The sequence below is a fragment of the Neophocaena asiaeorientalis genome, unplaced genomic scaffold, assembly GCF_003031525.2.
Source record: "Neophocaena asiaeorientalis asiaeorientalis breed wild unplaced genomic scaffold, Neophocaena_asiaeorientalis_V1.1 scaffold40, whole genome shotgun sequence".
Taxonomy (NCBI): domain Eukaryota; kingdom Metazoa; phylum Chordata; class Mammalia; order Artiodactyla; family Phocoenidae; genus Neophocaena; species Neophocaena asiaeorientalis.
The window spans coordinates 6,233,993-6,260,557 of NW_020185335.1; the positions used below are offsets into that span (position 1 = coordinate 6,233,993).

The window sequence follows — 26,565 nt, forward strand, 5'->3', positions numbered from 1 at the left end:
ACAGGAATGGGAGCTGTTCATCTCCACCCAAAGCACAAAGAATTTGTTTCTTGCAACAGAGGTTTTGTAACTAAGAGGATAAATGCATGCCGGGCAGGAAAACTATCTGTCTATGTCCATCATGGGGGAAATAAACTATATCTCACAGGTAATTGTGAGCATTATTTGAGAACACATGTAATAGTTCTCAAAATAGTGGGCATCAAGAAACATTAGAATTTAAGTTCTGCGTGGGTAGAGGTTTTGTCTGTGTGGTTTACTGTGGTATCCTTGCACCTAGAACACTTCCCAGCAGACAGCAGGACCCAACCAATGCTTAACAAATGGACAAAGCTGAAATAGGTATCCGGACAAGTGCCATATTCCAGTCAAAACTAATCAGTGGTCTCCCCCATTCTCTGTCCAGCAAACAAGGTGTGACGTGTGTCAACTTCCCACCCCCTCTATCTATTCTCCCTGACTTGACAAGCCTTGGGGGAAGTGGCATTATTATTCCGGAGGAAACAGTAGGAGCATGGATCCTAAGTTATGAAGATGGCCCTCAATTATATCACTAAACTCAGGTCCTGTTTCCAGGAGAGTCCACTTAATATTTAATCAAGCCCTGTCAGTTAAGGAAAGGAAAGGAGAAATCCAATTCCCCTGTCGTGGGACTTCTCATTCATAGTGGAACATTCCACTTGCTAAATATCCAACATCTTGCTTCATTAAACACTCATGCCCAGCAAGTGAACTGAACATCCCTGGGACAGATTTAGAAATAAAAGTCAGTGGAAAACTGAAAAATCTTACCTCTTACAATGATTTCTACTGTTCAGAAATAGCAAAAAAAAGAACAAGAGAGGCAGAGTTGGGGAAGAGAATGAACTTCCTGGAGTCATGTGTGCCAGACTCGGCATCCTTGGGCACGACCCATAAGATGTGTGGTTTAACAAGAGGTACATGTGTCGTTAAGTAACAAACTACCCACATTACATCGATTAGTGTTCCAAAGAGAAAGAACCCAACGTTGTACACCCAGAAAGTTTAAAAGAAGGTTCTGACACAGTTAGAGAAGTGCTTCCTGAAAAGATGGAAATCTGAGAGATAAACAGGATTTTGGCAGGAAGAATTTGTGGCAAATCCCATTGGTTGCCTATCCAAAAGCATCGCCCCTGCTCTTTTCCTTGCTAACAGAACCCTTGTTTTGTCCAAGAATCTTGCAGAGTGCCCTTCATGTCAGAGAAAGTAGGCTCGGCCCCTGTCTAGGGACGAACCTTGGTCCCATCTCCTCTGGCCAATGAAACATGAATGGGAAATCTGCAAGGGGATGCCTAAGAGCAAGTTTCCTTCCCTGATAAAAGGGAGCATGTGAAGACCATCTTTCCATCCCACAAAGCCCCCTCCTCGCCCTCCCCACCCCCACTGCTTTCAAAGTGATGCTGTAACTCACAGATATAGAGAACAAGCTAGTGGTTACCCAGGGTCAGTGGGGGGCTACTAGGGTCGGGGGGGAGTAGAAGGTACAAACTCTTGGACATAAGACAGGCTCAAGGATATATTGTACAACACAGGGAACATAACCAATATTTTGTAATAACTGTAAATGAAAAATAACCTTTAAAATTGTATAAAAATAACAAAATGAAAATAACTTTTTTTACAAAGTGGTCTGTAAAGATGTGATGCTTGGAGCCACTATAGCCATCTTATACCTGAGGAGGAGGCCCAGAGGGCTGCAAAGACACTGAACAGATACCCAAATGTTGAGCCCCTGAGCCCATGCTGGAACTGTCTCCCTCCAGATGTCTTAATGTGAGAAAAACATACCCATTTGGTTCAAGACACTGTTCCTTATAGCAGAAATATAACTATAACTATAATCAGCCTCTAACTGATCCAGATTTGTAGCAAGACTATCAGAATTTTTGAAAGGATTTTTATATCTATTTATAGGTACAAACCACGCCAAAACTTAAGGATCTTACATAATAACCATTTCATTTACTCGCGACTCTGTGGGTCTAATGCTGTGTAACAAAGTACCCCCAAATTCAGCAACTCAAAAAAAGAACACACGTTTAGTAACTCAGGCAGCTTCTGTGAGTTAGGAATTTGGGGGCAGTTCAGCTGGGTGGCTCTGGGGGTTCTGGACCTCTTCACAGGGCTGGCTGAACGTCTTCATGACATGACAGCTGGCTTCTCCCAGAGCAAGAAACCCGAGAGACAGAAGGGGAAGATGGAATGTCTTTTATGACCAAATCTTGGAAGGCGCACATCACCATTTCCAGAACACGCTCCCAGTGACACAGGTCAGCCCTGCTCAGGGGTGGGAGGGGGCTACACAAGTGTGTGAAGTGAGGACCAATCACTGGGAGCCGTCTTGAAGACTGGCCCCCATCCTCCACCTTCTCAATCTATTATCAGGCAGGGTCCAAGCAGAGAAGCAAAGCCATTAATTAGGAGATACACATGTATGCGCACACACACATATTAAAGGATTTATTACCAGGATTCAACCTTATGCAATTGTGGAAACTGGTTACACAGTCTCTGTTAATAAGGCTGTCATCTTCACGTCTGAGGCTGGAGCTTGAGGTCCACAGGGCTGGCCACGCGGAAGGGAAGATGGAAGTGCAGTGGAAGACAAGGAGGACCAGCTAGACGCCACGGGCATGACCCGGAATCCCTAACAGTCTCTCACCGCCTCCTACCTGGGTGATGTGGGTGTCTTGCAGGGAAAGCTGGTGCCCCATCATATCCCAAAACATGCAGGGAAGGGAATTCTGGGAAACACAGCTGAGCCAGCCTGAGCTGACACCTTCCAAAGCCACTGCAGTTGTTAGCCCTCTAAGGAATAGTGACGAGGACTGTGCACAAAGAAGCACTGGGGCGCTGGGAATGTTCTGCTGATTTTATCTAGGTACTAGCAGCACAGTCATATTTAATCTTTATGAAGAATCATAAAGCTGTATACTTATAATTTGGGCATGTTTCTGTAAGTATGTTATACTTCAATTAAATGTTTACATTTAAAATACTGATACATGCTTTATGCAGAAGACTTAGGAAACCAAAGAGGAAAAAAAACAATCTCAGCACCCACAAGTAACCATTATTTTGACCTATCCCTAATCTATGCAGATATATACATGCATCTCTCGACCTGTTACTACCCAGCCCATAAGTTCTGTTTTATAACTGCTTTTTCCCCTTCAAAAATATACTATGGGAATTTTACATGTAGATCAATATTCTTTTTTTTTTTTTAATTTATTTATTTTAGTTTTGGCTGCATTCGGTCTTCGTTGCTGCGTGCAGGCTTTTCTCTAGTTGTGGCGAGTGGGGGCTACTCTTCGTTTCAGTGCACGGGCTTCTCATTGCGGTGGCTTCTCTTCTTGCAGAGCACAGGCTCTAGGCGCGCAGGCTTCAGTAGTTGTGGCTCGCGGGCTCAGTAGTTGTGGCTCATGGGCTGTAGAGCACGGGCTCAATAGTTGTGGCATGTGGGCTCAGTAGTTGTGGCTCGCCGGCTCTAGAGCGCAGGCTCAGTAGCTGTGGTGCACGGGATTTGTTGCTCCGCGGCATATGGGATCTTCCCAGACCAGGGCTTGAACCCGTGTCCCCTGCTTTGGCAGGCGGATTCTTAACCACTGCACCACCAGGGAAGCCCGATCAATATTCTTTTACAGCAGAATTTCAATGATGGCTAAAAAGTCCAATAGATTAATCCCCTTTGAGTAATCCTCTTTCAATTTTTGGTCATTAGAAAAAATTGTTTTGTTTACTCCTTCTAAACTACTGTGAATAGACCTAAGCCAGAGACTGTTTGCTCCTTTATTTCCAATAAGGGATACTCAAGGCAAGTACTGGGTTTTTCAATAACAATCCCAGCTATCTGGTATATATTTTGGAGGATGGCCTAGTCGCCTTGGGCAGAAATAAATTACAGAAGGAAGCAGGCATGGTGAATGTGGGTCTTTCAAAGACATCAGCCTGTCCCCTGGACTTGCTGTCTCCACACCCAGGCAGCCAAGCTCTGGGAATATTTCCTGTTTGGTTTCCACTGGGAGGAAACCTTCACAAGAAACTGCATCCAATGCAAACTGGATGGCCCCTCTGCCGCTCAGGTGAAAGCAGAGCTGAAAAAGACTCCTGAGATGAAAACTAGGTGCTCATAAAGCACTAACCCCTTCACTGTTCATCAGACATTCAGAATGGACATGAGAGTGCTTTCCTGAAAGGAGAGAAAAGCTGGTTCAGATTCTGAAGCCCTAAAGGCTATGACTCTGAGAAAAAGACCAGCATTTTCTACATGCCCACACAAGCCTTCATTACACCCACCATCCTGCTCCCAAATCTGAACGACCTCTCCACACGTCTGAGAAAAAATATAAAATTGAAATCTGCCTCTTACAGATTTTTTTTCCTAGTGGGAAAATGGGCGCATCCCTTTAAAATATGCAGGATGATGGCATTTGGGGCATTATGAGATGATATTATGGTCAGACAGCATGGAAATACCTGAATCCTGCCTTAGCCCACCCAATCCTCCTCCCCCATGCATGAGGGACAGTGGTGAATGGACACAAGTACCAACTTAGTGCAGAGCTTGTGTCTTAAACTCCACTACAGAGTACTCCACAGTGTACTGGGCTGGAACACAGAAACTTGCCCCCAATTTAGCAACCTCTGTATCTTCCTTTGCCTAGACTCATATCTCAGCACTTCACCACCATGAGAAGGAATGCTCATGGGAAGAGGCAAAAAGAGTGAGCTAGCCGTTTCCATGTGGGACCCTTCCAAGAACCAGTGACACTGACTGCTGATCCACAAGGCCCAATCTGTATCCTAAAACTGACCCAATCCAATCACAGTTCCCTCCTCCTGGGAAGGAGACAAACTAAAACCTTCTCCTCTTTCCCATGGGATATGATTAGCAATATGTATCAAGAATATTAAAATATTCATTCCCTTTGGCCCAGTGATATTATCATTTATCATTGCTTACTATGGATTAAACATTGTTCTAAGTAAGTGCTTTAAAAGTATTAACATATTTCAGTCAGCATTAATAACCCTGTATTTTAAGTACTACTATTTTTAAGTACTACTATTTGTCTGTTTTTTTTGTTGTTTTTTTTTTTGTTTTGGCCTCATGGCATATGTGATCTTAGTTCCCCAACCAGGGATCGAACCCAGGCCCCTTGCATTGGAAGCACGGAGTCTTAACCACTGAGCTGCCAGGGAAGTCCCTGTCCGCTGTTTTAAAGATGGGGAAACCAAGGCATGGAAAGGCTCAGAAAACTGCCCATGACCTGAGAGCTGGGGGTAGAGCCTAGCTGCGATCCCAGGCAATCAGGCTCCAGTCTGTGTTGTTAAGCATTAAACTCTGCTGCATTCCAGTAAAACCACTTACAGAATTGTGTGTCCTAAGCCAAGAATTGAATATAGAAAAAAGATTAACACAAAAAGATGTTCATCTCATCATTATTTACAATAAAGGAAAAATTGGAAATTAAAACAACTGAAGAAGATTTAGTTAAAGTAGGGTATATGAAATATTATGTATCCATTAAAACAACGTGTAATAACTTGGGTTGCTGGGTTGTTGCAGACCTACCCGAGGTTCCTATCAATACATGATACAGAGAGCAGGGTTTCTCTGAGCCGTCAGGCAGCCTCCTCATGCCCCTATAATATTAGGGGAGAATCAGGAGACCAGGTTCCTGCAGAGGCTCTGAGACAACTCACTAAATGGACAACCAGCCTCTCTCTGACAGACAAGAGCTTCAGCCCAGGGTTAGAACCACTCAACATTACAATCTATTTAATAAGAAGTGTTAGCACTTGCTATTGGGAAGGCACCGTTCTAAGCATTTTGTGTGTAGTCGCTAATCTATCGCTACCTAAGAGGCAGACACTGCTGTTACACCTTCTCTTGCAGCAAACACACACAACTGAAAAGCCCAAGCCAGGATTCAAACCAAGGCCCTCTGGTTCCACCGTCTTTGGCCTTAACCAGCACCCCACACAGCCATTCCAGCACAGAGCCTGCAGTGGGAGCCACCTCCTGCCCACCAGTCTGTGGGCATGGATGTGTGTGGCCCTGCGGCCAGCACATTCCTGCACTGAGAGTGAGGTCCATGCAAGACCTTGGGGCTGGATCCCGGTGGCACAGGGGATGGGGGCGAAGCAGGGCCCGGGGTGGGAGGCTGTGGAGGGAGGGACATGTCCCCCACCCTCTTGCACACAAACACCTCTTACCCATCTGACCCAACGCACAGGCAGAGACCTAGGGGTGGAGGGTATATAGAAAATCTCTGTACCTTTCGGTTCATTTTTCTGTGAACTTAAAACTATTCTTTAAAAAAAAAAAGTCTATTAAAAAAATTAACTTCTTAATCTCATTTTACTGCAACCCACCTTCAATGTCTAATGCATTACAGAAATTGCTTCAAGTCATTTTCTAACTCCCAAGACAATTGTTTATTTTAGTCTTTTTTTCCTCTTTTACTTCATCCACCTAATCTCATTTTACTGCAATGTCTAATGCATTACAGAAATTGCTTCAAGTCATTTTCTAACTCCCAAGACAATTGTTTATTTTAGTCTTTTTTTCCTCTTTTACTTCTTTGACCAGGTCTTTCTTTCTCCTTCCTAAGAAACTGTCTTAGATTTTTTTAAATGTTTGTTGACTCGGTAAAGGGAAATGCAGGTTTTCTCTGGCCTTTGTGGCCACTGAAGCCCTTTCCTGTCTCTTCCCACCCCTTCAATATCCAGGACCCCATGGATTTGTCTCTGATTCTCCTCTTTTAACCATCAAAGTATCCTGGATTCACCCCCATCATCAGATTCCCACTATTAACCATCACTGATTCTCTACTAACAAATAATTGATTGTCTCATGGAACTCTCTTTTTCTACCTCATTCAAGTATCCAGCCATTATTTTCAATCATCAATAAGGCAGACACAGCTGAGTGTACCATGAAAACCTTAAGACCAACTTATCCAGTATCAAACTGGTTTCAACCCCTCCATCCTCTCCACCTGCTGCTTCTCTTCCTCTTTCTCATTATTAATCAGAAGCAAAAGAAGTATAAGTAATGCCCTGTACATACAATTCATCCACCTATTTGGTTCCTTTTCCTATTCTTTCTGAGAAACAGATCTCATGGACACAGTTTCCTCAGTTTACCCACTTAGGGTTCCAGCCTCAGGAAGCACACGCTGGAAGGGTGACCAAAAGGCCATCTTTTTTATGTCATCTCAACTGAAAGGAATAGCTTGGCTGTTTACTCCAGCCCACTCAGGGGGACATAAGGTGACTGGAATTCTCTCACTAAATTTCCACCAGTAAGATGGTCATGGATTTAAAGTTGGAAAATTAGTTAATACCCAGAAAGGCAGACCTTCTCAAAGGTTCACTCTGCAACCTACTGTCATCTTGCTTGGAGCACAGGCAGAGACACAAGCCTCTGAATTACGAGGAAGAACAAAGACCTCACTGTTGTCACCCGAAGGTTGAACTCTATTTCCACCAAGTCCAACCTTGGGAGGCCCACAGAGAGGAATTGTGAAGGTTTTCCCACTATGGACTGACCTTGTTCTCAGTGGACGGGAGGTAAATACTGACTTATTTGTATTCTCAAACTATCTTGGCAGGAGGGCCAGGCACAACTCACGATAAATTTGAAACATCGGTACACCTAGGAAAAACAGACCAACAGAATGTTTGCCTTCCATGAAGAATGCACTGTTTTGATACAGCGAGTGCCTGGAGGATGGGGCGGAGGGGGCAGTCAGATCGGGGCACGAAGGGCAGAGTCGTTAAGAGCTGGGACAATATTATAACGATGATGATGATAATGATGAATAATTTACCCATAGTAGGTCCACATATGGAAACTCTCTTCTGTATCAGCCACTGTACTGATGGCTTTTAGGGCGTCTTTTTAATCTTCCCAATCATGCTGGCAGATTGTCATCACGGTCCTCAGCTACAGGAACATGGGGATCAGAGAGGTTAATGAGCTTGCCCAGGTCACAGAGCTGCCAAATGAGCGAGCCCCGATTCACCCCCCAGGTCTGGATGACGTCATCTGTGCGCTTTCCACAACCGCATGTTGCTGTGGGAAGCAAGGACATAGTGAGGTGTCTGATTGTTCGGGCCAAGCATGCAGTGGTCTCAGCCACTGTCTGAGAGGCCCCACACGAAGGCAGGGTGGGATGCAGCCCGAAGAACACTTGGTTCTAGAAGAGGGGAGGGAGCTGGTTCCAGATGAGATCACACACTAGACGCTGGCTCAGAGGAGGAACTCCCACAGGCCTGGAGCAGAGCAGAGGGGCTCAGGCAGAAGCTGATGTAATCAATGTCGGGGGACCCAAGGGGCTTGGAGTGATGGCGGAACAGTGTCAAATGGGCAAGACAGACACAGCAACCTCAGGGGGGCCTTCATGAATTAAACTGGGGCTGGAGCCGTTCCTTACGGGTTTCCAGGAAAGAAAGCTAGTCACAATAGATTGGAGGAGAAGGAGGAAAGAACGGCAAGACTTTCTAGCAGTAGAACTGGCTGCCTTGCTGGGTTCTCCATCATGAAAGGTTTCCAGGAAAGAAAGCTGGTCACAATAGATTGGAGAAGACATGGAGGAGAAGGAGGAAAGAACGGCAAGACTTTCTAGCAGTAGAACTGGCTGCCTTGCTGGGTTCTCCATCATGAGAAGGATTCAGAGTAGATCTGACAGGGAAACGACATCAGAGACTTAAGTATCAAGCTCAAATGGATGACTGCATGTCTCTCCTAAACTTGAGGTTCCACTGCCCCGACTTTACCAGAAATTTTCACACTGATCTCCTAGGGTTTCCACACAGAGCCCCAAACCCCTCTTCACTGCCAGGTGGACCTCATCCCTCAGCTGAGCCCTGAGTGGGAGACCACAGTTTGATGGAAGCTTAGAAGTTGAGGATTCTAAGAAAACCCACTTCACTCTCTAAGGTTAGGTCTCATCTTCTACAAAACAGGGATAACAATGCCTTCCTTACTATCAATATATTTAGATTAAAAAATCTTAGCACAGTAGTTCAGAGAAGATTAAATGAATCTAAATCAGTAATCTCCTTAAACCCTCTTGATTGGATCATTTCATGTAATACACATTTATAAGTGTCCACTCAAGAGTAGCCATTTTTTAGGCACCAAAATTGTGCAATCCAACATGGCGGCCACTAGCCACAAGTGGCCATTGAACACTCCCATCAGATAGCGCTGGTCTAGGAAATCAGAAGAGAATAGGACAAGAGCTGTGTCCAAGATAATGAATGTGGGGGAGACAAATACAAAATAAGTATAAAGTGTGTAGAAGTTCTGTAACAGAAGTATATTCAGTGTAAGTACAAATGGGACCAAACCTGTGGGGTTCGGGGTCAGGGCAGGGATGATGCGTCATGCATCTATATCATGGTAGTGAGGGAAGCCCTTAGATTGATCACCTATTGTGACAAGATGTGGCTTGCATGTTTTCTACACATGCTCTAGTTTTCTCAACCATTCCGCAAGACAGATGAAGAAACCAAGGTTCAGGGAGGTGACAAAGTCTGGCCGTTCTCATATAACTCATAAGTGACAGATCTGAAGTTTTTGTTTTGTTTTTGTTTTCTTTTCTTCTGGCAGTGCCATGTGGCATATGGGATCAAACCCGTGTCCCCTGCATTGGAAGCATGGAATCTTAACCACTGGACCCCCCAGGGAAGTCCCAGATGTGAAGTTTTAACCCCAAAACTATCGGCACCCTTACTCTTTACCTCTATTCAATACTGCCCCATCTCAGCAGAGTATTTACGGTCTCAAAGCCTGTCCCCAGCCTTCTCTTCAAATGCATTGTCCACCAGTCACAGCTACAGGTGGGAGTCCTAAGTGGAAAGAAGGCAACTTGCACATCTGCCATCACCAATCTTCCCTCCAAACATTTCAACACTGCTCGTGCTGTTTCCAAGTTCATGCCTATCACTTCCCCTGAATGCTTCCCCAGAACCTCTGAACACAGCCTTTAAATGTGTCCCGCCTTTAGTATTAACAGACAAACAGCCACGAGACCAGATGAATGCGTCTGTTAGAATGTGACACTCCGGAAAACAGCCTGGAGCAACTTTAAATAGCAACTGGTGGAATAAACACACCAACGACTCTGGGTGGCCAGGGGATGTGTTGTAAACAGCAATTTAATAAAGAAAGTAAAACCCTGGTGACTGTTTTAAAATCCTCATCACACACTTTTGGATTAAAGGCAATATTTTTATAGCTCCTATTCCCTGGCTATAAATGTGGGCTTCTTAAATAGCCCTTTCAGAAGCCCAGGTCCAGACCAGGGGACAAGCTGGTGACATCATGCAGCTCCACAAAAAAGGAACTGTTCCACCTCCAAGAAAACTGAGTGAGGCCTGCCTTCCCCAAGGACCAGGCGGGGAAAGGGCCGTCTGCCCTCGTTTATCTTTGATGTGTGTGTGGCTCACAATGTGTTTTTTTCAGATCGCTGCCACTTCTCTTCGGGCTTTTCCTGTTGAGGTTTTGGGGGTGGGGGTCCACCCAAAAGGGTTAGGTCATGTCCGACGTCAATCAGCATTTGGGACAGGGACAAAAATCCTCACCTTGAGAATATTCTCAGATTCAACTCTACCCCCTGACTCCCATCCCTCCTCTTCTTCTAGCCAATCATGCAGACATTGAGTTTCCAGTGTTTTCCCCTGAAGGAGGATGACCTGGACTGGGAACCTCTCCAGGAGGAAAAGAAAGTTCCCGTCCCTGTCTGGCCTCAGGGCCAAGCACCTACAACTTCCCCAGCTCTGAGAGGGATGCTTTCTCAGCGAGGCTCCCCGTGTTATGCATCCAAATGAGCCTCAGGCTCTTTACTCTTCCGTGAGTTGAGATGCCTTGGGTCCAGTGCCTTGTTGCTAGGACCTCAGAGGGGAGGTGGGAAGGAAAGGAAGCAAAGCAAAACTGCCCTGCCCTGCACGAATAAAAATTTTACTGAGCAAATACTACGTGCCAAGTACTATACTACATGCAAAGTCGAGCTAATCTGACACAGCCCCTGCCCTCTGGGAGCTTATAGCCTAGCCGGAGAGACTGATATCTGGCAAGTAAATCAAATAAAAACATTTAAAAATAAGTAACAAACTGTGATAAGGGCTATAAAGGAAGCAGAGTACTTTGATGGAGAAAAGAGAGCAGGACCTTCCTAGATTATGCAGCTAGAGAAGATATGTCTGAGAAGGCCATCTTTGAGTTCAGACCTGGAGGATAAGACATACACTAAACGGCACTAATTTGGGCACACACCAAGTTTAAGAAGGGGTGGGCTATACTGACAGAAAAAAAAGCATGTGGAAAAGCACAGTGCGGGTGGATGGAGAAATGTGAAGGTGAGTCAAACCTGATAAAACTTCTCCACAATTGGAGAAAGTCACCAGGAAGAAGCAGGTAAGGTCTCACCAGGTAAGAGGGCCTTGGACATCATGGGAAGAAGCCTGGGCTGGGAGTTCCCTGGAGGTCCAGTGGTTAGGACTCAGTGCTTTCACTGCCGAGGGCCCAGGCTCGATCCCTGGTTGGGGAACTAAGATCCCACGAGCTGCGTGGCCCAGCCAAAAACAAAAAAGAAGAAGTCCGGGCTTCATTTTAAGTACAATGGAAAGATCTGGAGGGTTTTACATAGGACAGGGACAATCACATCAGTGACATGTGTATCTTTCCCATGAGTTGGGCGGGAGCCCAACTCCATCTCAAGGATGAGATGAGTTAGGATGAGAGCTCTTGGTAACACAACATGGGATGATGGCAGGAGAGAAGTCAAATGTATGTTGAGGTAGAATCCACAGCAGCATTGGCTGCTGATGAGGTTGCGGAGAGGGGTGTTGAGGGCAAAGGTGGGTGCCAAAGGCTCCAAATGGCCCCTAGGTTTTAGAATTGGCCCACTGAGTGGATGATGGAACACTGACTATGATGGGGAAGACTCAGGATGAATGGGGCTTTTTAAAATTCATTGGGGAATTCCCTGACGGTCCAGTGTTAAGAAGACTCAGCGCTTTCACTGTGGTGGCCTGGGTTTAATCCCTGATAGGGGAACTAAGATCCCATAAGCCGCGCCATGCGGCAAAAAAAAAAAAAAAAATTCATGGGACATTAACAGGGGAAGAATCCAGAACTGAATTTAAAGCATCACGAGTTTGAGATGTCTTTTGAAATACAATTGGAAGCATCACATGGGCAAATGGAGCTGTGAGTCTGAAGGAGGAGAGCCAGGTCAAGAGGTAGGCATGGGAGAGTCCCAGACAGAGAATTTGAAGCCTTGAGACAGAATAAGGCCCACCTAAGGAGAGCGTGTAGAAGATTAGAGCATCCGGGAGGGAGTCCTAAGGAGGACCAGGCAATAGCAGTGAGAAAGAGGTGAATACTCAATTATTTAATTAAAACAAACAAATTAAAACAAAATTGAAACAATTATTTAATTTAATGGGCTTTAGTGAAATTGTCCTATATGCCACCGTAATGGTGGATACATGACATTACATTTATTTGTCCAAATCCACAGAGCTATCCAACACAAAAAGTGAACCCTAATATAAGCTACAGACTTCAGTTAATAATAATATATCAATATTCATTCATCAATTATAACAAATATGCCACACACAAGCAAGATGGTAACGATAAGAGAAACTGGGGGGCAGGGAGTGAAGAGGAGGTTTCTGGGAGCTCTCAGTACTCTCGGCTCAGTTTTTCTACAAATCTAAAACTGCTCTAGATACAAATGAACTTATTTACAAAACAGAAATAGACTCACAAACATAGAAAACAAACTTACGGTTACCAAAGGGGAAAGGGGGGATGGGGGCGATAAATTAGGAGTTTGGGGTTAACATACACACACTATTTATAAAATAGATAAACAACATAGAACCTACTGTAGAGCACAGGGGACTATACGCAATACTTGTAATAACCTGTAATGGAAAAGAATCTGAAGAAATATATATATGTATAACTGACACTTTGCTGTATACTTGAAACTAACTCAGCACTGTAAATTAATTATACTTCAATTAAGAGAAGAGGTCGCTGATAAAAAAATAAACCGGGATTTATTTATGGAAAAAAATAAAACTGCTCTAAAAAATAGTTTATTAATTTAAAAAGAAGAAAGCATGGGCTTTCAGATCTGGCAAACAGAAAACAATCAAAAAAAGTGTCAGAGGCTTTCCTGGAACGAGAAAAGAGCTTAAAACAGTATAGATTTATTCTGAAGAAAAAAGACCATGTTCTTATAAGCCTAGTTTGAACATAGCACAGATCAAAGATCTAAGAGGAATCATTAGCTTTCCACCACTGTTCTATAACTTGCAATCTCAGAGTAAAGGACCTGAGAAGCTGGCAGAAAGCTTTTTGGATCAATCACAAGATAACTGTAAAACACTGATCCTTTTCCCTTTTCAAATCAAAGCACATGTTTCCCAGATCAAAAGAGTCAATCAGAACTAGATTTTAAATTCTACTCCCACCCTTGGGACCTGAGTGACACTAAACCAATCCACTTAATTTTTCTGAGGCTCAGTTTCAATCATCTATAAAATGGAGAGAATGCAAAAAACTATACTCCAATAATTTTTTTAAAAAAAAATAGAACGCGCATCCCGTGGGCTTGCTGTAAAGACCAGAAATATCTGCCATTACCATACTACTATAATTTATGGTCAGGATATTCAGATATTATTGCTATTATCATCATCACTATTCTTATTAACCACTGGACATTGTGCTAAGCGCTTATAGTCACTGTCTCGTTTAATCTTTCCAACAGCCCTGTAAAGTTAGCAGCCCTAGTCCCACTATTAAGATGAGTAAAGACTCAGAGAGGTTCAGTGACTTGCCCAAGATCCCACAGCTGCTAAACAGATGAAAGAAGGACGTGAACCTAGCTCAGCTTGTTTCTACAACGCTCTCAAATGCCTACACGTAGATTGCCCACATCGGTACAAGGAGTTTACATTACAAGTAAAATCTTCATTTTTTTATCTCACACTTACATCTCTAGATTATGTTAGACTTTCCTACATCAGTGGTCTTCCTTTGATGTCAGTACATAGGTAGTCTACAAGTGGCTTTAGCAAGAAAGAGATGAAGATGGATTAGACTCATTTTCCTCACTAACGTTCAGGAGGAATCAATCGCCCCTTGATTCTTCCTGTATTGTCTCAAAAAAAAAAAAAAGATAAAATGGATTTGGTCCTTCAGACCTTCCAAAATCTGCAAACCCTGGCCTCCATCTGCACCTGGTCACCCAACAGTGATATGAACGGAGTCAGTTAGCGCGGAGGCCTTTCCCAGGGTCTAACTCACTCCATCTTGGTCACACCCATGGAGGTCCCTTGCTTGTGTCACAAAAAGCCTGCCTTTTTCTCAGTACTTTTCCTTAAAGCCATTGTTTGGGTAAGAATAATTACACCAAGTCTTTCATTATATTTCTCCGTTATTTCTGTACTTCCTTTGAAAGTGTTTTTTAGGTGTTTGGAAAAATTTCAAAGAAAAAAGTGTTGGTTGGTGGAGATATGCAAGATAACAATAGTTTATATGTTACTTTAATTCTTATGGAAAAAATTCACCGTCTTTCTTTTCTTTTCTTTCTAAGGTGTGTTTTCCCAAGAATCTAGTTCTTGGTGAATCTACAAAATCCTAACCAAAGGCCTTATACTTGATCATGGACTGTCCCCTTCGACCGCCTTCATTAGTCCCTGCGAGCAAACCCTTCCCGAGTTCCACATGAGCTGTGTAGTCACGTGAGTGTGAACAGACACAGGTGGTGCTCTGGCATCACACACACACAATAACTTTCCTAGATTTGTGTGTGTGTGTCATTGAATACATTTCCCAGAACATTAAGTGAACTTCAGACCGCCAAACCAAAGACTTAAATATTGGGGTCTTCACAGACAGACCCCATGCTTCCTGGACTTTAAATTTAAAAAAAAGAAACAAAGAAAAGAAAAAAAGACAAAAATGAAACCCTTAGTCCCTTAATAAACTCTGATATGCTCTGAAAAGGCAAGTCAAGTAGGAAAAATTTTCCTAGGAGGAAAGTTTTTTTTAAAGTCTAAAGAAGACACGAGAACAGGGGCCACCTTATGCTGCAGCCAGCAGAGGCGTTCCAACGTTCCGTCAGCGGGATTCCAGCCAACCCGCACAGCGTGCTTTTATAAAGGTGGCCGCAGGCACTTCAGGGCAAGATGTGGCTGGGAAGTCTACCTGCCCCCTTGTACTTCAGAGGAGCTGGCACAGTGGCTGTCAGACTTGCCTGAGAGCCATGGCAAAGACTGGACTTGTAATTTACATCCTGCTTATCACCTTACTCCTGGACCAGACCACCAGCCACACGTCCAAGTTCAAAGCCAGGAAGCACAGCAAACGCCGAGTGAAAGGTAACAGGGTTTCTCTGTCCCGCAAAACTCTAGGCTAGCTCAGGGCGGGGAGGAGCTGGACAATGCTCATTTCCAGATTCTTCAAGGACACTAGCTCTGGTGACCGTACCGTGGCTTTAGGTGCATATGGCATTTTCAGGGGACTGACTGACCTCTTAATTTTCTGGGACAGTTGATATTTAAAGGAATCAAGTGGTAGGCTGTACTGTATATCTGTATTGTATTCTGTACTGTATATCCTTTGTCAGGTGAGCTTAGGCATGAGAATGTTCTTTGGAGGGTGATAACCTGGATACGACATCAGGTATTTGGAATGAGGGATCAAGTAGAAGAGACTGATTAACAGGGTATACCATTTCACTCGTAGATATTGTATGGTGTTCACATATACCTGCAAGATAACTATCATCTTATTAAATGCTCACTAGAGGATAACGCTATTGGTAACGTGACTTCCATTTCATCATTAGTTATCATGTAGGTATATTTTCATATCCCTGGCAATATAAGGACAGTCTATACTGTATTTTTAAGATTTTAATGTCATAGAGAAGTTGAAACTCTTTCACTTAAAAATATTTCAACAAACAACGTCATGTAGCATTTGAAGACATTTTAATGCAAAACAATCTCCAAGCAAACCCAAATTTGGGGTGGCTTGAATTAGGTTAAGAGATTAAAAAAAAAAAAATCCTGCAAGGAACAATGATGATGGCAATGTATTTGCAATATGCTAAAACCAAATCAAAAGGAAAAGCATCAAGAAAAGTGTGGGGTGATGTTTTATCTCATCCTGAGTCATTTTCATATCAGGATATTTCAAGGTAGATACTAGGACACTATTTCCTTATCAATTTCACTTCATTAGTAACAAAACACACTAAAGATACAAATAACATTAAAGTCTTGATTTAACACAACACGAATGGCTGGTGGGTAAAAGGGAGCTTACCTTGCACCGTGTTTTTAAGATTACACAGTGCCCTTTTCCAGGAATATTTATTTATACACTTTAGGTCTGATGCAAAGTTTCTTAAGTGGAATCTTTTTTCCTTACAAAATATTACACTCCTCTGTTATTCCTTTTAATGATAGATTAAAATATTTCTCATGAGTGATGAAGACAGGAAAAGGAGGGAGAGAAGATGTGGAATACTTTTGTTGCCAGCATTTGTTTACCATAAAGAAGGACTTGGCAAAGTGGTGACCACCCAGTAAGGATGCAGGGAGGTGTCTGAATATGTGAGTGTGTGTGTGCGTGCTGTGTGGGTGTTTCTCAGTTGTAGTTCAGGTTATTATGCCCTACCCTCCAAGACACACACACAAGCATGCACACATGCTTTTGTCTGTTTATTAACAGACGGGTCCACATTTTAAATATCATCCCCCCAAAGCAGTTTTGCTCATTTTTGCTTTGAGATCCGAGAAAGTATATTCTACAGTAAGTGAAACCATTAGCCTAAACTTGCTAAACATTTCTTTCCCCCATACATTTTTAAGATATTTTAAGTACCTGGAAAGAATACGAAAGTTTATGAAATCAAAAGCGAAAGCCATTTTCTCTCTCTCAATCCTTTCCACAGAATTACCCCCTATTAACTGTTAGGAGATAGTATCCCCAGAGTTTTCTTTAACGTCCGATTAAAAATTGATACTTTTGACAAAATAAGAGTTGGCCATCCAAAGTACTTGGCAGACAAATTAATTGACTTTATCTGTTAAATCTTGGATAACCTGAAATATAAGGCATACCTCAGCCCTTTTAACAGCTGCATAATATTCCCTTATGGATGGGTCATGACTTATTTAATCTGTTCTCTCTTGGTGAACTTTTGTGTTCATCAAATCCATCCCTTTATGATCCAGTGCCTCAGTGAACTACTTTGTAAACAGATATTGATCCCCAGGCTAGAATATTGTAATGATACACTTCTAGAAGTAAAATTGTAGGTTAATTACACTGTCTCTCAAAATGGTAGCATGAACCCATGCTCTCATCTTCAGCATATAAGAGCACCCATTCACACCTTGACAACCTGACATCCTATCATCAGGTTAAGCTGTGCCAGCCTAACAAAACCCAAAAACCTTCTTTCAATTTGCATCTCTTTGATGGTTAACAAAGTTGAGGTATTTTTCATACGTTTACTGGTCATTTATTCCAGGAATTATTTTTGCATTCCTACACTGTACCTGCTTTTGGAGAACAACAATAATGAAATGAAAGGGAGCCTTTTTTAAAAACTCGAAATGGCAGTTGAGTGATTTAGCTCCAAAACCAAGTTTTCCCTGCTATTTGCTTCATAGATCTCAACAAATTAGGTGGAGCAATGCAAATTATGTTGTAGTCATGAATCAAAAATAAATTTTTTGATTGTGAAACAGTTGTTCCCTGTATTCATTGTCAACAAAACACATCCACATTTCTCACAAAGGACAGAAGCAGAAGCCAAGCCACCTGGATAATGACTTCCATAGTGATCTCCCAAGAGCCTAATATTAATTCATGTGTCTTCATGTTAATTACAATGTTTACAGCTTCCCTATGGAGGCCCTTTATTTAAATAGCATGGAGCAGGAAGCCAAGAGGGACTGGGGGTGACATTTGTATGGTTTACAACTTGTAGCTTGGGAGAAAACTTCAGCAGTCTTTGCAAGTCTGGCCTCCAACAGGCGATGGCTTTGCATCCTGAAGGTACCCGTATATTTATTCTGGATTCTATGGTCCCATTGAGGAAACCCTTGAGTTACTGTCCTTCTCAGCTGAGCTACTGGACGCTTTGAGAATTGATGTCCATTCCTGGATACCCCCGAGGCATTTCCTAGCCCAAATGTGGAAACACCTGGCTTGCAAAGCATACGTTTAAGGGGAAAATGAGGAACTTTCCTGGCGGTCCAGTGGTTAAGACTCCCCACTTCCACTGCGGGGGGCACAGGCTCGATCCCTGGTCACGGAACTAAGATCCTGCTTGCGGTGCGGTGTGGCCAAAAAAAGAAAAGGGGTGGGAGGGTAAAGTGAATCAGCACATTTGGATTTGGTCCTGTCCTGAAATTCCCTATGTGGTATACCCACGAAAAGGCAGCTAGGAACAACCATACAAAGCTTCAAGCATCTTAGCTATTCGAGGCCATGTACTAGGGACAACCAGGTAAAGGTGGTCACTGTGCAGAAGCGGACGGGAGGGGTGGGAAGAGAACAGACTTGAAGTCAGAGAGATTCAAATCCCAACTCTGCACCTTACTAGCTGGGTGACCTTTGACAGGTTAATTCAGATTTCTGTGCCTCTCTTTCTCCTTTTGTGAAATGATAGCGTCCGTCTCATAGTAATACTGAAAGAATCAACCTCCCGGTGCACAGTATATGGTGGCTTTTAATATTTATTAGGATTTATTATAATTCCTGCCTTTGAAGAGCTCACAAGCTGTCAGTTTCTAAGACAGTCCCCATCAGCTCTGGATTTTTTATTTAGTTAAGGCTGCTCATTTTGTACTACTTACTTACACCCAAGGTTGGTAAAGGACCGCCACGAAGACTAACCTCATCAAGGGCCATTCAAGACTAAGTAAATTGCTAATCCCTAATGCAGAAGCATTTTTAGAGGGCTTTTTATCACTGCCTTTCCCTGCTTCTCCATGAAAATCACTGAACCCTGCTAGGAGCCACTATACCTGGAACATCAGCTGAGTAGGGATACTGGGGACAGGGGACTTGGGGACCCAATTAAGTCTGAGTGTGAGTTCTACCACTTATCTGCCAATTCAGCTTGCTGAGTTCATTCTCATCCTTCAATGGGAATCTCATTTTCCTCCACTCATAACTATTTTTGAAGAGTAAATGAAAATAACACAGAAGTATTTTGTATGCCATAAAGTGTCCATTCACTCAGCAAACATTATGAGACTGATTATGTGCCAAGCATCCTGTTAAACATCGGGAATACCACGGACAACCAGAGAGATGACATTAAGTAAGTAAAGGAAGACGATTATAGATTGCAGAAATTGTGCGGAAGAAAAATAAAGGTTCAAGGAAAGAGATCAGCCAGAGGGATACTAATGTAGAGAGGATGATCAGAAAGTCTTCTCAGAAGAGGAAGAGGCAGGACAGGAATGAAGATGCAGACGTAGAGAATGGACTTGAGGACAAGGGGAGGGGGAAGGGTGAGATGGGACGAAGTGAGAGAGTGGCATGGACATATATACACTACCAAACGTAAAATAGACAGCTAGTGGGAAGCAGCCGCATAGCACAGGGAGATCAGCTCGCATAGCACAGGGATATCAGCTCGGTGCTTTGTGGCCACCTAGAGGGGTGGGATAGGGAGGGTGGGAGGGAAGCTCAAGAGGGAGGGGATATGGGGATATATGTATATGTATAGCTGATTCACTTTGTTATAGAGCAGAAACTAACACAACAATGTAAAGCAATTACACTCCAATAAACATGTTAAAAAAAAAAAAAAAGAAGAAGAGGAGAACTTTAAGCTTGATAAGGAGATGGACAAGAGCTGGGCAAGAGTGTTCCAGGCAGAAGGAACACAAAAGAAGCATCCTGAGATGAGACAGATTGCTCTAGGATGCATCTGAAATCAACAAGTCTGAAGTCCGGTGATAGAGGGCGAGTCCCACAGGGTGGGGCTGGAGCAACAGACAGGCGCCCCATCCCCCAGAAGGACCTTCTAATATTATTACTCCCACCAAGCCCTTATACATCTTCCTGGCTAACTTATTTTCATGCATCATCTTCCACATACACTGGGCTCAGTTTCATCAAAATCACCCTCGCCTTAGATTCTGGATTCCAAAGCTTTATTTTATTTTGTTTTATTTGTATCTTATTTTAATCATATGCTTTTCATTCCTCCTATCCTGCCCTACCCTAAAATATCCTCAGAAAAGGATGGAGACCTGAAGACTCAAGTGGAAAAGCTCTGGAGAGAAGTCAATGCCCTGAAGGAAATGCAAGCCCTGCAGACAGGTGAGATCCCATCTCATCTCAAACGAGCTAGGAAAAGAAACTGTGATTTGTCAGCAATTCAAACCATATAGAGAGTACGTGTTGAGTTGTAAGCGACATTTTTTTAAAAGAGACATTGACAAGCCAGAGACGTGTCCAGGAGAAAGGATCTAAAAGCTGGGGAGATGACTGTTTGGGGAAATTAGCTTGATTTTCCACTCCCTACTACTGTAAATGGGTGGTATAGAAATAAAACCAGGCATTTCAATAATACATTTTAAAAGTCCGTCCATAATTCTTCTTTAATGGGCAATGAAAGAAAACTGAAGAAGTATTAGCTAGCTAAAATAATCAGCATTATTTAGATGTTTACTAAGTGCCCATTGGGAGATCGCCGAGGTTGAACTTAAACACAGGATTAGAGGACTCACTCCCGACAAGTAGGGCAACACATGCAGAGAAGACCAGTGGTTAGAGCCACAGCTTGCCAGCAGAGGGCAGCATCCAGTGTTCCTTTTTCATGGAGTAGCGCTCCTGGCAGCCTATGCAGCTGTACCCACTGCTGTCCAGGAGCTACTCTGCTGGCTCCCAGGGCAAGGAAATGAGAGCCACACTAGGTAAGTTCAGGAACATCCCTGGCTTGTAAGGTTCACATCCTCAGGAATGAATACTCTCATAGCAACTCCAAAAGCAGAGCTTTGAGGGTCTCACAAGAGAACTGCCCAATTATAAGACTTACTACCTTCAAGGAGGACTGAAGTTACAGCTTTTCCATCAAGTATTTATAACTCCCCCGCCAGCTGTATGTTACTGATCCTGAGTCATTTTTACCATAAGCAACGTTGCGTAGTAACACTGGTGACAGGGCCCTTTATCAGGTTCCCAGGGGAACAGAATTAGAAAGTTAAAGGACGGCCAAATGCGTTTGCAGAAGGGGAGAGTTTTGTTAACCCTCTAACCACAGTTGGGGACTATAATAATACTTTATAAACATTAACACATTAATCCTCCAACAATTTATCAGATGATGCTGCTATGATTATCCTCATTTTACAGATGAGGAAACCGAGGCACAGAGAAATTAAATAATTTTTCCAAAGCTTACACAGCTAGTAAATGTCAGAACTGACACCTAAGTCCAGGCACTACAGCCCTGGAGCCTCACTCTCCAACGTTACGCCTCGAAACTATCTTTCTATTTGTTTTATCCTGGGTAAGACAAACAATATTACCAGGGCTCAGTTATCTGCATAAGAAAAGCCCTATCGCTCCACACGCAAACTCAGACTTTTGTTTTTGTTTGTTTTTTAATAATTGTGGCACACCAACCAGTTCCAAAAGTTCCAAGGAAATTCAGCACATAATGGAGCTACACAAACTAGCGAACATGTATATATCCAAGCAGCAGGAGGCTAGAGGCCACGGTTTAAGGGTGAGGCAGACCTGGGTTTCCGTAGTTGTGATCTTATGTGACGGGTAAGTCACCTTTTTATAGGCTAAGTTGTTAATAAGTAACAACTTCTTCAAGCTTCGCTATCCTGATATGTAAAGATGGGGATAATGAAAACTCACTTCATGGGATGGCTGTGATTATGACATGAGTTCATTTATGTAAAGTACTTGGCACACAGTGTCTGACTCATACAAAGTCTTTAGTACATGCTAACTCACCATTGTCACTGCACATCATTCATTCCACAACTATTTAATGCTATTGGCCAGATCCAGTCCTGGATTATTATACTACAAAAGCATCTTAATATGTCAAATTTCACATCTTTACAGTCTGTCTCCGAGGCACAAAATTTCACAAGAAGTGCTACCTTGCTTTGGAAGGCTTGAAGCACTTCCATGAAGCCAACGAAGACTGCATTTCCAAGGGAGGGACGCTGGTTGTCCCCAGAAGCTCCGATGAAATCAATGCCATCCGAGACTATGGTAAAAGGAGCCTGCCGGGGGTCAATGACTTTTGGCTGGGCATCAACGACATGGTCACAGAAGGCAAGTTTGTCGATATCAACGGAGTCGCCATCTCCTTCCTCAACTGGGACCATGCACAGCCTAACGGTGGCAAGCGGGAAAACTGTGTCCTCTTCTCACAGTCAGCCCAGGGCAAATGGAGTGACGAGGTCTGTCGTAGCAGCAAGAGGTACATATGTGAGTTCACCATCCCCTAATAGACCCTTCTTGAATGTGTCTTCCAAGCAAGATCGGTCATGATTTATAGGCTGACGGATCCCAAGAATAAGTCAAAATTGTCCTCCCTCATGGGACTCTGTGTTCACAGGAATACAAGAGTCAGCCAGTTTTGCTACCACATTGTATTGTGATTTTGCCCTCCCTGGGGTATGGGGGAGCAGAAAATAATGATCTAGCCATGTACACACTGTTAAAGGGGCTTCTGCAAAATGGGCTATCAGACCTTTCTCACTCCTGGTCCCTCCTACTTGTATCGACCAGGTTAGTGTTAAAAATACAACAGCCAGAAAAGCAAGCTTAGACGACCTGGAAGATTTTCTCTTAAAAGTTTAGGATATATTTGATTGATGAGGTGCTACATAATCCAAAAACTTTTCAGTCTGATGTTCAATCTGTTCCATCCTAATGATAGTATCTTATTAGTCCATCATCCTTTCTTTGAGTTGCAGCATCCCCTGGCGGGACTAGTATCTTCTCTGTCACATCAAAACATGAACGTCTCAGAGAGGTTCTGATTTAATTCCATTTTCTTCAAACCCATCCTACTCCCCCCAGCCCTCTAGCCATATACACATCTTTTTTTTTTTTTTTTTTTTTTTTTTGGAAGTTCCAAGTAAAGATCTGGAAGGAAATATTAAGGCAGTATTGGTAACCCTAAGACAGAACAGAGTAGCAGATTGTATAGAAAAAGAAAATTTTTAAAAGTCTACTTTTTCCCTGCATTAACATCTCTACCTGACTTTATGAAATCAAGGGTGGATAAGACATGTTAGTTTCCTTTTTTTTAACATATTTTACATACTTATATATATTTAACAATCATATATTTAAGTCTATTATGAGCAATCTATATTTGGAGGTTGAAAGCTGGATTTAAATAATATTATTTTGGAGTCACATGTCTATGTTATTTTTTATTATTCTGCTATTCCCACTAAATTGTTTCACTAGATTGTGTAAAGTAACATCATTGCTTAATATGAAATTACGAAGTTAAGACTTGGGGGAAATGGGCTTCTTAGGAGCAAACAATTCTAAGTATGTTGTTTTTCAAATAAATGTCTTTTTTTCTTCGTTAAATGCTGATTGTGTCTTGGGAGCAAAATCCTTCTCTACAAACTTTAATTACGTATGCTTGGAATTAAGTTTTAGTTCTTTACATTGCACAATAATAAAGCCTGCATTCTGATCGAAGCGGATGTATGTGGGTATTGATTACAGTTATTTAAACTATGTTGGTTTATATCAGACTTGGCAAAATTCAGGGGGAAATACCCTGGATTTAATCAAACCGGTGATTTAGATGTACTACAAGGATAGTTTTACTCGACAATAAAGAAGTAAAGTCCATGAAATTCCCTGGTGGTCCAGTGGTTAGGATTCAGCACCTTCACTGCTGGAGCCTGGGTTCCATCCCTGGTCAGGGAACTAAGACCCCAGAAGCGGCACAGCGCAGTCAAAAAAAACAGTCCAGGGAGAGGAGGAGACTTAAAAACAAAATTTGTATCTGCAATTAGTTTTGGCTGACGCTGGCCAACTTCCTACGCCAACAGAACCACAGTCTCCTTAAAGATAATGACAATGATGAGATTCATAGATAGTATGAGTAGCATATTCTAGACACTGTGCTCAATTTTACATAATTCTCATTTATCTTTGGAACAATCCAGGGATTTAGGCTCTAGAATTATTTCATTTCACAAAAGAACAAACTGAAGAAGAGAGGTGTGGTAATTTGCCCTAAATCACCCCCAGGATTAGTGAAGTTGTGACCAGAAGCCAAAAGTTGACTCAGATTCTACATCCTTAGCAACTCAGAAGGAGCTGTGACAAGGTCAAATCTGTTCAAACAGGCAATGGAAGTGGACTCTAATCCATCTCCCTGTTCCCTCATGTGGGGTAACAGTTTGGGCCAACACCTGACCTTGATGGGGCATTCAGTCTGAATCTGCTTCAAAAGGGTTAAATAAAGACAACTCCGGTTCACACAAGTCAGTGTCAGAGTTTGGGTACCTAGGAGATGGTGATAGATAAGGTCATGTTCCCCCAAATGCCCCAACCAGAAAGCTCCAGAGAAGCTTAATTCAAAGGAACAGAGAAAGGTTAGTTAGTGAGGGCAAATCAAGATGAGTTACCAAGACAAGGGGCAGATGGATGGGAGACAGAGCAAGATTGGAAGGAGTAGATTAAGAGATTATCTGGTTTGCCCAGGGTCAGACTCATGACCTTGACTTTATTACTTAGCCAACGTATCAACCAGAAGCCACACCCACTCCTTGGAAGCTGCCTGGACTATAACATAACGAATTCTGAAACTTGGTAGAAAGAGTGCCATGAGCAATTAGCAATGTCTCACAAGTTCATGATAGGAGGACACCAACATTTATACTACATAATTGTCATCCCTAGTATAAACCCTCGGCTTCCTGCAGTTATATTTAAAGTAGTCAAGTCCCTACAAGATTTACCAGAAAGCTGATTCTAATCTCTAAAGAAGTGTTTCTCAAGCATTCTTGTGCTTAAAAATCACATGGGAACCTTATCAATTTGCAGACCCGATAGATCTGGACCGAGGCCCCACATTCTTCCTTTCCTTTTTTTTGTTTGTTTTTATATATATTATTTATTTATTTATTTATGGCTGCGTTGGGTCTTCGTTGCTGTGCGCGGGCTTTCTCTAGTTGCGGCGAGCGGGGCTACTCTTTGTTGCGGTGTGAGGGCTTTAGTAGATGTGGCGCACAGGTTTCAGTAGCTGTGGCTCGTCACCAGGGAAGCCCCCCAGATTCTTCATTTCTAAAAGCATCTAGTGCAAGCCAACAGGGCTGGACCACACGCCACAGTCTAAGAGCAAGTGTCTAAAGCTGTAGCTACTTGCCCAGAGACAGTCTCTGCCGATTCCAGCAGTTTTGTTTCCCTTTAACTCAAGTCAAGGGTAGGATCTACAATTCATCTGTGTGAAGAACAATACTAAGAGCAATTTCTCTACCCATCACAGATGCTTCCACCCATATCGTTAAATGAGGTACAAAGTAAAAATCAATTAGTTAAAGGAAATAATAGTTGAGATTCAAGTTAGGGATTCTAAGGAGAACATATCTCAAGGTTCAATGGGTCCTTTCTCTTCTCTAACAATGCTGAATAACATTTCTGAAATTAAAATTAAGATAGAAACTTTTTCCTGTTCTTACATTAGTGAGAACTTCCATCGTCACCAAATAAAGCACATCTAACGAATGAAGAAGCCCACCAATTTTAGCTACTTAAGTAACTAGTTTAATCTGCTGTAAGAGATTCAAAGGGCGCCTACTAACTATAAAGCATCATGCTAGGTAATATGGAAGGACAGAAGGGAAGTAAGTTATGGTATCTGCGCTCCAGGATATTACAACCTAGTCCACAGGAGGAGAGCAAGACTCTCCACTGGAGTCTGAGAAGAAAATACCAGTAGCTCTAATTACATATGAAAGCTGTGAATTTACAGATTATTACTATCTAGTTTAACCTAAACTGAAACCCACAAAATGGGCACGGATTTAAATAAATTCCTGGAAATAAACACCAAATTGAATATACACTAATACAAAAAATGGTGCACACACTCAAACAAGCATAGCTGACACTTCTACTGGTTCAGGGAGACACACAGAGCCCAGGCAAACCCAATCAGAACCTTTTCCAGTGGTTGCCAATGGACACTGGGAGTAATGAAACTTTTTTTTTTTTTTTTTGCTGGAGACACTAAATTGGGACAAAGTGAATTTAGGGCTCTGATAGAATACTTCCCTTCCAGTTGGATGCAATGTGCAGAATGAATTATAACAAATCGAAGCAGTGATGAGCAATGATAGGGCAGGAAGGGAAAAGGGGGAGAGGGAGAGAGAGAAAAAGAGAAAGGGAGGAAATGTGTGTGTGTGTGTGTGTGTGTGTGTGTGTGTTTTCACATAATACTGAGTTTATCATTCTTA

General features: G+C 42.7%; 1 protein-coding gene across 1 annotated transcript; it reads left to right on the top strand.

Moving 5' to 3' along the window:
* The first annotated feature begins 15,329 nt into the window (after positions 1 to 15,329).
* CLEC3A (C-type lectin domain family 3 member A) lies at positions 15,330 to 22,578 on the top strand. Its single transcript, XM_024735822.1, has 3 exons — positions 15,330 to 15,444; positions 20,339 to 20,422; positions 22,187 to 22,578. The coding sequence occupies exons 1-3, from the start codon at positions 15,330 to 15,332 to the stop codon at positions 22,576 to 22,578; spliced, it is 591 nt and encodes a 196-aa protein (XP_024591590.1).
* Positions 22,579 to 26,565: the final 3,987 nt, after the last annotated feature.